Here is a 13,491-nt window from a genome sequence, read left to right on the forward strand (position 1 = left end):
CGGCCCGGGGCGGAGCGAGCCCGGCGTGAAGGATGCGGTCCCGCTTCTCTGTAAGTTCCGCTCAGTTCAGCGGCCGGCAGCGCTCCGCCCCGGAGCCGGTGCCGAGGTCGGGCCGCCCGGCGGAGAAACCGCAGCCCGTGAGCTCCCAGGCCGGCTCCCTCCTCGCCCCGCCACCGTCCGGGCTCTTCCTCTACAGCTCCCTTCTCTCCTCCGGTTTTCCTGGGCTTTCCTCCCGCAAGTATGCGGTGTTCCGGCTGTGCGGGACGAGTACAGGATTTAGTTTTGCACCCATTACAAAAGAAACGGACCTGAGGTAATTTAAACGAACTGGGTACCTTTCAGCCCCAGCCCGTGGAAGGAAGGCTTGTGTAGGTACATGTAAAATAACTTGTTAAAAGTGAGGTAGACTGGAAAGGACAGAAATGAAATGGATTAGATGAGTTGGGAAGGACAGGGCAGTCGTGAGAGCCAGAACAAAGACTGGGAGGTGGGAGGAGAGTGTGCAGATTCACGGGGGATGTGTGATATGGCTGCAAGGAGGTCTCTGCAGAGTCATCTGTGGTGAAAAGGATGGGGGATGTTCTAGTTTCTTACTCCTGGGATGAAAAAATCTTATTGAAAACCTCAGTGGAGAAGGAAATAGCAAGGTATGCATGCTCCGTGTGTGAGGAAGCAACTGAAGATGATCCACAGATTACAGGTTTGAGTGACTTAGACAAAAATGCGCTTGACATTGGTAGCAAGTGTGGAGTTGGGGTTGTAGATGGTTGCAGAGAAAAGGGAGTGTCCGCCCATTTGAAGTTTACGTGGATAAGTAGACTTGAGTTAGACTTTTTCTGTTTCAGAATTATCAATAAAGAGCTGAGAGAAGAAAAAGCTGTCTCAAATGGCTGTGAAGTATGAACAGAAAATGTAGGAGTATCCTGCAAAGCACTTATTGGAGAAATCCTGCAGAGGTAGATACAGGGGGCAAGAAAGCAGAAAAGAATGATGTGGGTGGAAAAGGTATGAGGTGGGATAATGTAATTTACTGTGTCTGGCAGTGGTGAGGTCAGAGAGAGACTGATGGTGGCATATTTGAAGGTATTTTGTTTCAAGAGACCTTGTTAAGAAGAATTGTGTTGCAAAGCAGGAGTCAGCAAGAGGGCATCTCTGTTGGAGCTGACAGGCAGCAGAGTGTAGGGGCGGATGTGTTTATAAGTTCCCACAAGGAGGCTGGAGGAAGAGAGGGGATTAAATGGTATCAGTGTTAGTGAAGATGAGGGAGTATCTTGGATGAAGGTAGTAAAGAATAGCCTCATCCTCCCTTTGGTAGGAAAGCAATCTAAATATGGTTTAAAATTTTATAATCTGATTTTTAGGATTATGGTAATTATATAATCTAAATACTATTTGGGGTTTTGGCCCTCTTTTTTGAGCTTAACATCTTTATTGTTTTAAAAATTAGTATTATCAAGTATTAGCTGTCTTGTCTTGGTTTGCATTCAGAGAGTTTGTATTCATCATTGGGTCATGAGGGTGTTAGGTGAGGTGAGTTCGGTTCCTCATTTTCCTAGTATCCTGCTTTGTTTTGTCCACAGAGCTTGTGCTTTAGTCTTCCTCTCTCTTCACGCATGTCCATCTGATGTTCAGTTATGCTGGAAGGGAGTTCTTTCCAAGAACGTTGTGACAGGAGTCACAATAGTCATCCAGTCCGCAGACTTGTTTTCTGCTTGATATATCCCATTTGCCCATGCAAACAGTTCTTCTGTTTGTTCAAATAAGTGTGTTAGTGGCACAGAGAAACAGCTCTGCACCCTTCTGAGCCTCCTCCCCAGCGCCTGGTATGTAACTGCAGAGGTACTGGGTAGGCCCATTATTCTGCTGAGGTATCTAAAACCATCTCATTGCTTGGACAGGCCTCGCTGTGCGCTGAGATAGCAAATGAACCTAGTGTTTGAGTTTGGTTTGTTTGGGTTTTTTTCTGTCCCTGGTGTGTGGGATGATCTGAGTGAGTTTGAGAAGTTTCCTGGCTGGTGAAACTTGCTCAGGCTTTGTGATGCTCTGAGGTTGGCTGAAGGAAGCTGTTGCACACTGGGCTATTGCTATCTCTGTAACAATGCTTGCAGTGGTTTTAGATTTTCAAATAAGTTATTCCTTTAACGTAAGGTTTAACAGGTAAAGATCCATTACTTCTTTTATGCAAGAGGTCAGCGTCGATACAGATTAAGCCCAGAACTGAATCATTAACCCTAAGCAGGGTAGAGAGAGGAACAGACAATATAGGCTTACCTTGTGTCTGTCAGATCAGATTTCACATCTGTCTTCTTCCAATTTGGAGAGATGGTGCCTGTGCTCCACTGAAGTTCTATGGGAAACAGTGCTGTAAAATATTTGTGTGCTACTTCTGTTGTGGATAACTAAGAAATCAAGAAGCAAACAAAATGAATGGAGACCAGAATTCAGGGGGTAATATAATTAGTTCCTAGCCATCATCCTCTCTCACTGGAGGTTTCTATCTGCTGAAATCACTGCAGCCCCTCAAATTAATTGTACATCACTTCTCTTCCTGGTTATTCTGTGCTGTCTGGTCAGATGATTTGAAACAGAAAACAAACTATGTGAGGAAGAATAGTGAAAAATTATGGCTGAGATTTCCTGTGCTCTAAACATGATTCTCAAAGCTTGATTATGGTTTCACCAGCAGCTACAAATTGTGATACTGTGGGAATATGTTTGAGTAACAGAGCTAACGGCATAGTAATGCAAAATGCAAACATGGGTAAGAAACTCAATACGTGCTGCTTGTGCAAAGATAGCTTTGATTTTATGTGTATATTTTTATATGTAAAATTTGGTTGCAGCATTGTTTTAAGTCTTTTATATTTAATATATTCTTTCTTGAAACTAAGTTATTTGGTTTAATGGACATTGACTAAATATGAGATTACCATTATTCAAGGTTGTTATGTGTTCTATTGCTGAACCTCTTAAGTCTTGAATTCATGCTGGTTTAGTTACTCAAGCAGAAGGTTTGTAGTTCTGATAAGTAAAGTCAAATATGTGATTTTTTCCAATACCAGTGAGAATCTAAAAAAAAAAGGCTGTTCTGATTCTTCTTGAATAGCAGCTGTCAACACTTGCGCATAAATTTCTACATTCAGAAGGTGTAAGCGTATATTGAGAAGGTAATAAAATGAGAGAATTTCTTTTATTTTTCCCCTCAGATGTAAGGCCCAAGCCATGACACATCCAGTAGAACCTACTTAAAGGGATTAACTAATTCCACCATTTCTTTTGAGATAGTGTTGAAGACTTTTAAATTGGGTGTATGTGAGAGATCTGTTTGCTTGTCTTATTTTTCAAAGTCCCACTTAATGGCTGTGGTTCTGAAGTACTATGGACTTGTACAGGGTATCACAAGCTGCCTTTCTAGCTACTGTGGTCATAGTTAAGGGGTTTGTGTTTTTTCCTGTTGGTGAAGCGGATATGATACTTTTCTGCAGCACTTCACAATGTTGGTAAAAACTTAATGTCATAAATCTACTTGTATCTCTGAAAAGATCTGTAGTGAAGGTTATGGAGCTACTTGCCAAATGTCAGGGGTCTTGGGGCCTGTCCTGGGGGCTAGGATGCAGTGTAATGAGCCAGTCTCCAAGGTTTTAGACCTTGCACCTGCAAAGCCAAGGCTGCTCTTACAGGCAAGAGTCACAATGAATCCAAACCAGGGACCTGCACAGCAGGATCTTCTTTAGCTGGGCTGTTGGGTCGCTCTGTTCCTGGCTGTTTGATCACCTGTATGATGTTGATGTGGCCTCTCTTACAGCTTCTTAGGCAACAGAAAAAATTGTTTTTCCCCCCTTAGGAGACAGAGCTCAGATGAAATCAAAAGAACGATAAAGTTTGGAGGAGAAAAAGAAGCTGCAATTGCTTTCCTGGTCTGCAGTTTGACAGGGCATTAAGATGTCCGTGGACATGAACAGCCAGGGCTCTGACAGCAATGAAGAGGATTATGACCCTAATTGCGAGGAGGAGGAAGAGGATGAGGATCCTGGGGATATTGAGGATTATTATGATGGGGTAGCTAACGACGTGGAGCAGCAGGGAGCAGATGCCTTTGATCCAGAGGAATATCAGTTCACCTGCCTGACTTACAAGGAGTCGGAGAGCACTCTGAATGAACACATGGCCAGCTTGGCTGCCACGTTAAAGGTGAGGAAAGGTTTCTGCATTAACACAGGTGTAAAATAAGTCTGTGACTGCAAGGGCAAATGTTGAGCATACTGTTTGAAATAAGTTGCGGTGGTATTACTGTTACGCGGGGTTGGAGGAACGTTATTGAAGGTCCCTGGTTCAGAACTGACTCAAACGTTTAAAATTGTTGCATTCTGCTTCTGAGGCCTGGAAAAATTTCCCTAATGAATGTTGATTCTTACGATTATTTTTTTTTTTACAGAGCTGAGCTTCACGACCAAAATTCATGAGTTACAACTCTTTGCATTAGCACAGTGCAAAGAGGGTAGTTAGATAGAAAAGAAACAAACCAAATCATAAATGGTGCAGATTGGTACACCTGTGTTTGAGAAGATAACTGACAGATAGGAAGACATGCTAAAACTCTGTAATTCTAACAAAAACACCTTTCTTTGTTGGTTCTGAGAGAGTAATCATAGACTTTCAAAAAGACAGATTAGCTGTCATGCCAGGTATTAACCCTACTGTTGCAGTGACAGCAATTAAAGTACAATGAACTTGCCAGCTCTTGTAGTGACTAATTCATCACAGAAGAGTCAGCTCCGTGGTGTTATGCTCAATAAGACTTTTGTGAAGTTTTCTTTCTCTTTGTGCAACTTGATTACTGTACTGCAGACTAGTAATAAAAAGAGCTTCCCTCTCTACCTCGCCAGTGTGCTTCGGTCCCAGTGCAGGTCAGAGGAAAGCAGTTTCCTAAGCTGTAGGTGTTGACACTGGGTTGAAATTACCAATGCATCTACTTTCTAACAGGTCTTCTAGTGCTTGTTGTTCTCTGAAACAAACCCTGAAAGCGGGATGGGTGACTGCAGCATATAAAAAACCCATGCCAGATAGATTTTGATTCCTATTAATTTGGTCTGAGTCAAACCTAATTTAAAAAAATGAGAGGGATATCTTGATCCTTATTTGCACATCGGAGTGTCCTGTAGAAATAATATAACTGTAAAGCCCAAGGACTATAAAGCCTATAAACAGTAGGCTCTAAAGTGTACCCATACTTGTTGCTGCGTCTCTAGCTAGTTTTGCCGTCTATTGTGCTTGTTCCCCGCATGCGCCACCTCAGAAAATGAAGTTTTACTCTCTCTTGACTGTCAAGCTCATGTCTGTGATTTCTTCAATCAGCACTGAATGCCTGCTGTTCCCTACAGATGGTAAGGAAAGGGGGGCAAAAGAAAAGAACAAATGAGAATAGTTGTTCAGCACTTTTGATCCAGCTGTCAGTTGCTCTTAGTGATTAAGTAAAGATTTAGAATGGCTTTTCTACTCCTTACTGTTTGCCTTCATATGAAACACGCTTCAAAAAGGTGACCCCTGCCATATTGTTCCATTGAATTAAGTTAACAAAAGAAATACTTTATTTAGTCTTTAAAATCAGGCTTCCAAAGTTAAAATAAGTTTTCCAAGAATTTTGAAGGTCTCATTGAGCAAATATTGTAGTTGATCAGATAATACCAATCTGCTAACTCAAACCTGGCCCCAAATATGGCCCAAAGAGAGAACATTTCAGATTCATTTTATGTCAAGAATGTGCCTGTGTATTTGCTTAAAAAAAGAAGTGCTACACATTTTGGGTTGTGCATGAGAAGAGAAAAATAAATCTGGGTAGAAACCTGAAAAACTGATCTTGTAAGCCACGTGCTCTAAGTCTTTAGCTCTTGAAGTGCCACATGAATTCTCTGTTTGCTAGCAACGGTGGTGCAAGAATTGCACTTTTCTTGGAAATCTGTTGTGTATCTGCAGCATGTGCTTTTTGTTTCCTGGCATCCTTTCTCATAATCCTTCAGCAACCCTGCTTCTTCCTTCTCCCTCTCTTCCCTCAAGGAAACTTGTCATTTTGTTAGTTTTCTGAGACAAACTGGAGTGGAAAGAATTTGCGTTGCATTAGCAAGCATAGAGAAGAAGGAAATTGAATAGAACATGTTGAACTATTTGTTATCCTTATTTTCCATCGAATTAATGGATATGAATAAACAGGGACAGACTTTTCCAAGAACTGTGTTAACTTCTTTCCTCTAATTTGCTTGAGTTCTAAAAACTCTTTTTTTCTTTTGAAAACTACCTTTCATAATCTCTTGGGTTTTTGGGGCAGTGGTGATTGTTCTTTTGGAGCATGCTCGTTCATTTTGTTGATTTCATCTTCTTTCCCTTGTGATAGCTAGTTGTTATGTAGTGCTTTTCAGCATTAGCTCCTATGTAAGGCAGAGTGGTTGCCTCAGACAGGGCAAGAAGAAGGTAAATTAAAGACTCTTCAGGAGGTTCGATGTTGAAGGCAATGCATGACATGGTATCTGAGCAATTTGCTGTCACACCAAATGAATAGACTAATACAATTCCCTAAAGCAAAGAAAAAATTAATGCAATATATGGGCTCAAAGCCATGTTTGAATGTTCTGCCACTATTATCATTAGGTGATTCACTTTCTGAAGGGTAGATTGGGAGGGGTATGTATTGAATGTCGTTTTTCTCGGTGACATATTGCCAACAAACTTTTAAGACCAGAAACAAGTATTCAGAGCTTTACGTCTTCATACTTGCAATCTGTACTGTTATTAGCTGTAACAATTTAAATAAATAGTATTTCATTTGCTCTGCTCATTAACCCTCAACATGTTTTTTTTTTTAAAAAAAAACTATTTTATTCAGCTATTTCAGGCTGATTGTTGAATTCCTGTTTTCTTAAAAGCATTGAGGTAAATGGTGATCTTCCTTGGAAACCCTCTTGGCTGCCTTTTTTCATTCCTCATCAGATACAGCTGACCTTGTTTTAGCTCCTACTGAAGCTAAACAGACAACTGAACAAACCTCAGATGGGCTGGCTAACTTCAGGTCAGATGTGAGCATCCTGCGTATGTTTAAAAGTTTGAATGCAACTCTAGAAGATACAGCCTCTTCAACAAAACGTGTTTTTTTCTTTACCTCATTTAGAAACAAAAAATTGGTTAAAATCTTAAGTCTGATAAAAGCATGAAACCCAGCACGTAGGTAGATGTATGCCCTTGTATCTCTTACTGTCATAGGAAGCTTATACCTTGAGTTCTTCTGACTTGCTTTTTACTAAGTGGGGAATTCTGAATAGAAAAATTAGTGCAAACGAGGTCGCAGTAGATACGACACAGCTGTGCTGTGTGCCAGGCCTGCAACTACAGTAGTGGTTGTCCCAGAACTATACTGAACCTAGAGGGACTTTGTAAGTGGTGCTCTGAAAGTTTCTCCTCGCTTTGGCTTTAGTAAGAACTGTGTGTGGATCCTTGCTTCCAGGAAAAAGAAGAGGAAATGTTTGTTCCTTAGTTCGTGCTGTTAATCTGGAGGTCTGTTTGTGGAGGGTTCAGTTAATACTCTTGACTAAAATTAGGACAGACTCTCTCTGTTGAAATGTGCCAGAAGAAAATCTCAAACTAATATTGTCCGAAACTGTGATTCTCTGACGAAAAGGCCTGTGAATTGAAGCAGATCACTTTTAATTCCCCAAAAGGTCACTTGACCAACATTCAACACTTGTTAAGGGCAATACTCTTGAAAGCAGAATGGCATCTATTGCCTGCAGACCAGCAAAGGAATTGACAACAGTTCTTTTTATAAAGTAGATGTAATTATAAAATCCAGTATCTTTTAAAAATAATGAATTAAAATTGTATAGTAATAAGTTTGTTTTCAAGATTATTTTGTCAAATCGTCATTGAGTGATTCTGGGTCCTGGAGTGGCAGTATCAGTACATGCACACAAACAGTACCATACTCAACAGCTGTACAAACGAAGTTGACCCTGTCACTGGCGAGCAATTAAGTGTGTGATGATGTCATATTGTTTTTGTTTGTGAATGACACTTCCTGGCTCTGCTGAGGGTCTCCGTACAAGTCTGGAATATCTGTGATGTTCCAAATAACTGGCAGTAGTTTCTCTGTTTCAGTGATGAGATGGATCTTTCTGCTTTTTACCAATTTTTTTTAAACTGGTGATATAAACTACCGGATAAAACAATTGTAATTACAATTTATGAAAAAATGTAACCCAGACTTTAGGTCTTTTTAGAAGTTGATTGTCAGTCATGAGGAAGCTAAGGTGTTGCTGCACATGCAAGGCAACAAGGAAAGATGGTCATGTTGTTTTACAGGCAGTTGATAATGATGTAGTCTTCCCACTAAAACCAAAGGAATTGTAAAACTGAAGAACTTATAATTTTTAGTTCGTTAATGTGAGTAATCTGCTAATATTTACCAGAGAGCAAAAATCTTACTTCCCTTGCTCCTTGAAATAACAGCTTGTGATGTGTTGTTTTTTTAGCCTTGAACCATGAAGAATAAAATTTGGTAGATGCAAAAAGTATTTGATGTCACAACATAGTACTGAACCTGTTAATCCATGTTATCACTACTGATCTTTCAGAGATAAACCAGTTTTTTGTGTATTCTTACTTACCTGACAGATGTCGCATCTTTTAATGCGACCAAATTAGTATTCGCTCACAAAAACACAGCATTCGCTCATAAAAACACAGCCCTTTGAAACTGTTCCACACACTCAAATTGCGCTGACACAGAACAGTTAGTTTGTAGAGCTGCTTGGTGAATGCTGGCAGCGGTCCTTTTCAAATACCATCTTTAGCAGATCCAGAGTCATGTGCGTGGAGATTGGCAGCCTGCGTGAGCAGCTCTACCCGAAGGAGTTGGTGCTCGCAGAATGCCCCTTCGGTGCGACCGCAGAAGGTCTGTAAAGAGCCAGATGTCAAGACACTGGCGCCTGTGCCTCCCTGTAGCACTGTGGAAACTGCGAGCAAGTGTGTGGTATGGGGTGCTTGTCTGATGAAACCTGCAACGTTGCACGGTCATCCTTTTTGATGCCATAACGACTTCATGAAACTTATATGCAACATAAAATGGCAGTCATAAAAAAAAATAGCTGTGCCAAAGTACCTCAAGTGCAGGAGAGGTATTAAAGCCCCTTGAAATATTAAAATGCATGTACATAAAAACAGGGTTTGAAAAATTTATGTTCAAAGTTAATGTCCATAAGAAGCAACATTGGTAGATTTTACTATATATCAGTAAACAGTAAATATTTAAATATCATTTATTATAAATGGTAGACCCTGATAGGCAAATTTAATTTCTCCACAGAACCCCTATGGTGCTGTTTGGCAATGATAACACGCTATTTCAAAGTACCTGTAAACCCTAGATTAGTCAGGACGTGCAGGTTTGTATCTGTACCGTGTTCTGTGGTTTAATATCAAGCCAATATTATGCAGGGCATCCGGCCTGAAGTTGTAACCCTTAGCAGCACACTCTTTTGAGACATACCTTTGTCCTTTATCCACTTTTTATTCCAAACAGAAAGATCCAACAGGAAGTTCTGCTATACAAAACATGCCTTGTTGCCTACCAGATTCACGATGCCTGTACTTTAGTAGTATGTTAAACATCAAGAGGACGTGAACACGTCTGTAACTGTCTTCAGTGTGTGTTTTATTTTGGCTCCTAAAGGTCTTTTTTTTAAAAAAAAAAAAAAAAAGTGCCTTAATTTGTCATAGACTTCTGGCCAGCAAGATAAGAGAGCTGGCTGGGGAGCCCAGACCTTGTAACAGCTTCAGGAAGTCATTTGAGGAGAGAAACCAGTTTTCTTCCTTATTGCCCAGGACTGCTGAAATTCTCAACTTGATTGGAAAAATGAGCCACAAATGTGGAGGGTGATTATAGCCCACACATTTCTTTGTGATTCACGCCTTAAGTGTATCTTACAGCCAGTATGACTCTGCAGTGAGCAAAAAAATCTGTTCACAGCTGTTGATGAGTATGATCTTGGTGGGAGGTAGAGGCAAGCCACAAGTCATTAAAAATGCCAAAACAATCTTTCAGTAAGTGTTTCATGTTGCAAGCTTACAGCTGGACAACATGATCACAGGAGCGGCATGAAGCAGCTGAAGTGCATGGCCAAATTTGTGTGCTGTGCCTATTAAGGATGGAGCGGCAGAAATGAGCTACGTTGTGTACTATGAAACACTGTTTTACCAAGCCGATGTTCCTCCTCTTCATCTTTTTATAACAAAAGGAAAAATGCACTTAGAAGCTGGGTTTGTCAAGTAAAGGACTATGTTGTTTGGGACTGAAGAGGGGTTACACACTGCAGAGTTACCCAAGCCCTGCGCTCTGCCTGCGCGTGCAGCTGTAGCTGCGTGCGTGCATGCACCAGTGCTTTCCAGTTCAGGTTGGCTGCACTGTGTCCTGAGCCACTGGTCAGGATCATGTGGATTCAGGGTATTACCTATCCTTCGCTTCACCCCTGTACATCCTCCACGTCCTTCTCCCCTGTTTTGCTGGGAAAGCAGCAGGGCAGGGGCTGCACTGAGTGCAGCAGGGGGGTGTTGGGGGGGGATTGGCAGCGTGTGGGGAGCACCATGCGGCATGCACTGGGCGCTGATGTTCTCAGGCACTACATTACGTTGGAAAGAATACCTCCAGTGAGTACAGCTGGGGAGTCTCATGTCAATCTTCTATCCGTGTGCCGTATTACAGCTTTCTTGCTGCATTTCTTTCGCTCTAAATCTTTTAAAGAAGGAATCTCATAGCTATTTTGTAATAATGCCTTCTGGCATACCATCTTGCTTAAGTCCTTTTTTTTTTTTTAATTTATTTCTGAATCTCCTCAGGAAGAATAGCCTAACAGCTTGAGAAATACGTATGTTGAGATTTCCTAGCTGAGTCCTACTGATCCTGTTTGTTGGCAGCCACAGCTGAAATTGTTGCTGTCCTGTGTAGGAGAGCGGATGGATTAAAGCAATATGTAAGTGTGGAGAAGGAGTTAGAATTTAACCCGAGATCCCCTTTCTTCAGTATGCGGCCAACTAGGTTGCGCACCGACAGCTTCACAAATCTTGTGTGTAGCACCGGCAGTATTTGTCATTCCCAAACTGCGCTCTACCTTCTAAGTGTGCTTCTAATCTTGCAGAGTGACAGCAGGTCTCTGCATGCTGGAGGGTGAGTGACGGGGTGCAGATTAAAACCCCGTGATGAAGCGGAGCTCACGTAGTGCTCTTTGTCAGAGACCTTTTCCATGGTATCGAGACTGCCGCTACAGATTCTAAATTGCATTGCTTTCCCCTGTGCAGCCTGCAGTCTGTAAACAGGAGAAGGGCTGAAATGTCAGACAAATTGTAAGCAATACTGTGAGTGAAAGCTAAAGACGGAGGGCTTTCTCTCACTTTTTTTTTTAGCTTGTCTGAACCCAGGACAAAACGCATGGTATCTGATTTTGTTGTATTTTTGTCTTTTTTTTTTCCTGATAAGTGAAGTTGATTTAAGTTCAGTTTTGAAAACAGCTTTCTAATGCTCAGAAACCTGTAACAGGTACGGAGGACTTTGCCACAAGACTTTGAACACTTGGGGTGTTTATGGCAGGTGATGTTAATCACAGCTCAAGCCCCTGCAACCTCATGAGTTTTCTACCAGGATTGCATGTTGGAAGTCTGCTTAAAAGAGGAGTAGATCAAAGCAAAGAAGAAAATGTGGTCCAAAAAAAGCTTTTTGGTTGCCCTTTTATTTCTTCTTAATTCCTAATATTTCTGCAGTTTTCTGAGAAATCCTCCAGTAAAAACAGGGCAGTGGGATAGTTTTTCCAATGGGGTATGGAGGGAGTCAGATCTACTTTCCACAAGAGAAATGAGTGTAAAATAGTGTTTTTTCCATTTGTGGGTCACTTTCTTCACCTCAGGATCCTTAAGTAAAGCATGTCTGAAGGGTTTTTTTCCTTCAGCAGAATTATTCGATACAAACTATGGTTTCTCTAAGGTGTTACTGTTCTCTACTGCGAACTCGATTCCGTCTCTATTTTGCCCATAGTTGCTCATGAACAGCAACAATTTCAGAGGCTCTTGCTATGTGTGCTGTTGTAAAGAATTTAAGAGTGTGTTTTTAGAAGTTTTGATGCAAGATACAAACTAATATCTTCCCAAGTTCATCCTTTGCTTGTAGAACTAACAAAAACTGTTCGTGGATTAAAAGAAATAATGCTTCTCAAGATTAATCCTATTTGCTTAAATCTATTTGTATAAAAACCTTTGATTAAGGGAAACACAAGAAATGGAAGTGGCATTTCTTTATGCCAGGTTTGTGTTCATCTCGGCCAAACATTTCAGTGCAACCCTGATCTAACGTGAATTGCCAGCTTGGTGCAAAGCCACGGGATGTCAGCTCCGGCCAGATCATAATATCTGAAACTCATTCTGAATTGAATCTCTTTGAGAATCATGTGGTGATTCTTGTTTTAAATTCCTAATACCTTATCTCTGCAAAAATGAGGATTGAAACACACCTCCAAAAAATAGGCCATCCCTTGGAGAAAAGTGAAATGAACTCATGAGATATGCATGCGACATAAATATGCATGAGCAATTTCTGTAGAATATAAGCTCTACAAAAGATGGTGGGTTTTTAGCTTTTAGGAAACATTTCTGTCTGAATTAGCAACTGTCAAAGTGACATGGTTGAAAAGGTTTTCTGCTGTAGAGAGATGAAACTTCAGCTCTTCAAACAACATAGCTTATCTAGGGAAGCTACTTGAGACATAATTGTCTTAGGGCTCTCCAAACCCAGCAAGGTACCTGCAGAGCTTCTTGGCAAATTGTTTTTATATTGTTTTGTGCTAGAGAGTGCCAGACTCTCTCTCGCACCTCAAAAGTGTGAGAATTTTGCTTATCTTGGAGAGTAAAGAACCCAGGAGATAAATGGAGATAGAAATAGTAAGAAAATAAATACTGTGCTCTCTTCCACAAAATGAATAGATGTGTGTTTAACGCAATGGCATTACTTCTTTGTTCTACTGTCAGAGTCTAATTTTGTCCAGCACTACATACAGTTTTCAGAATTTTTTCGCAACTCCTTTAGTCTTTCCCTTATGCAGAGCAGCTTCCTCTTGACACCCTTCCTGTACCCAAAGACACTGCACCCCTTTTCCTTTGCAGTGATAAGCATTAGCATTTGGTGCCCATTTCTGGCAATCAGCGGCCTTCTATCACTGGTCAGTCAGAGTTAAGCTGATGGAAGTTTGGAAGAGGTTTATGAGGTGACTAAATTCCTGTTTTAAGGTGAAGCTGGAAATTGTAGATTGGATGAGATCCTCTATTCAGCTTTGCCACTCCATCATGATGAAAGAAACATGGTCTTCAGTCGGACATTTTCGAGGTTCAGATTTGGATTGAGCTGATCTTTGATCTTAAACTTGTAAGCTGTTGGTGAGAAAAGGGGGACATGAGAATGAGGGAAAG

At 41.0% G+C, this 13,491-nt stretch overlaps 1 protein-coding gene across 1 annotated transcript in view; it reads left to right on the plus strand.

Moving 5' to 3' along the window:
- The first annotated feature begins 3,843 nt into the window (after window positions 1-3,843).
- Window positions 3,844-13,491, plus strand: part of ARIH2 (ariadne RBR E3 ubiquitin protein ligase 2) — a 28,489-nt gene continuing 18,841 nt past the window's right edge. The window contains exon 1 of the mRNA XM_009892529.1: window positions 3,844-4,191. Coding sequence (XP_009890831.1) covers window positions 3,943-4,191 — 249 coding nt within the window. The 5' untranslated portion in view covers window positions 3,844-3,942. The remainder of the gene's footprint in view (window positions 4,192-13,491) is intronic.

The sequence above is a fragment of the Charadrius vociferus genome, unplaced genomic scaffold (assembly GCF_000708025.1).
Source record: "Charadrius vociferus isolate BGI_N301 unplaced genomic scaffold, ASM70802v2 scaffold119, whole genome shotgun sequence".
NCBI lineage: Eukaryota > Metazoa > Chordata > Aves > Charadriiformes > Charadriidae > Charadrius > Charadrius vociferus.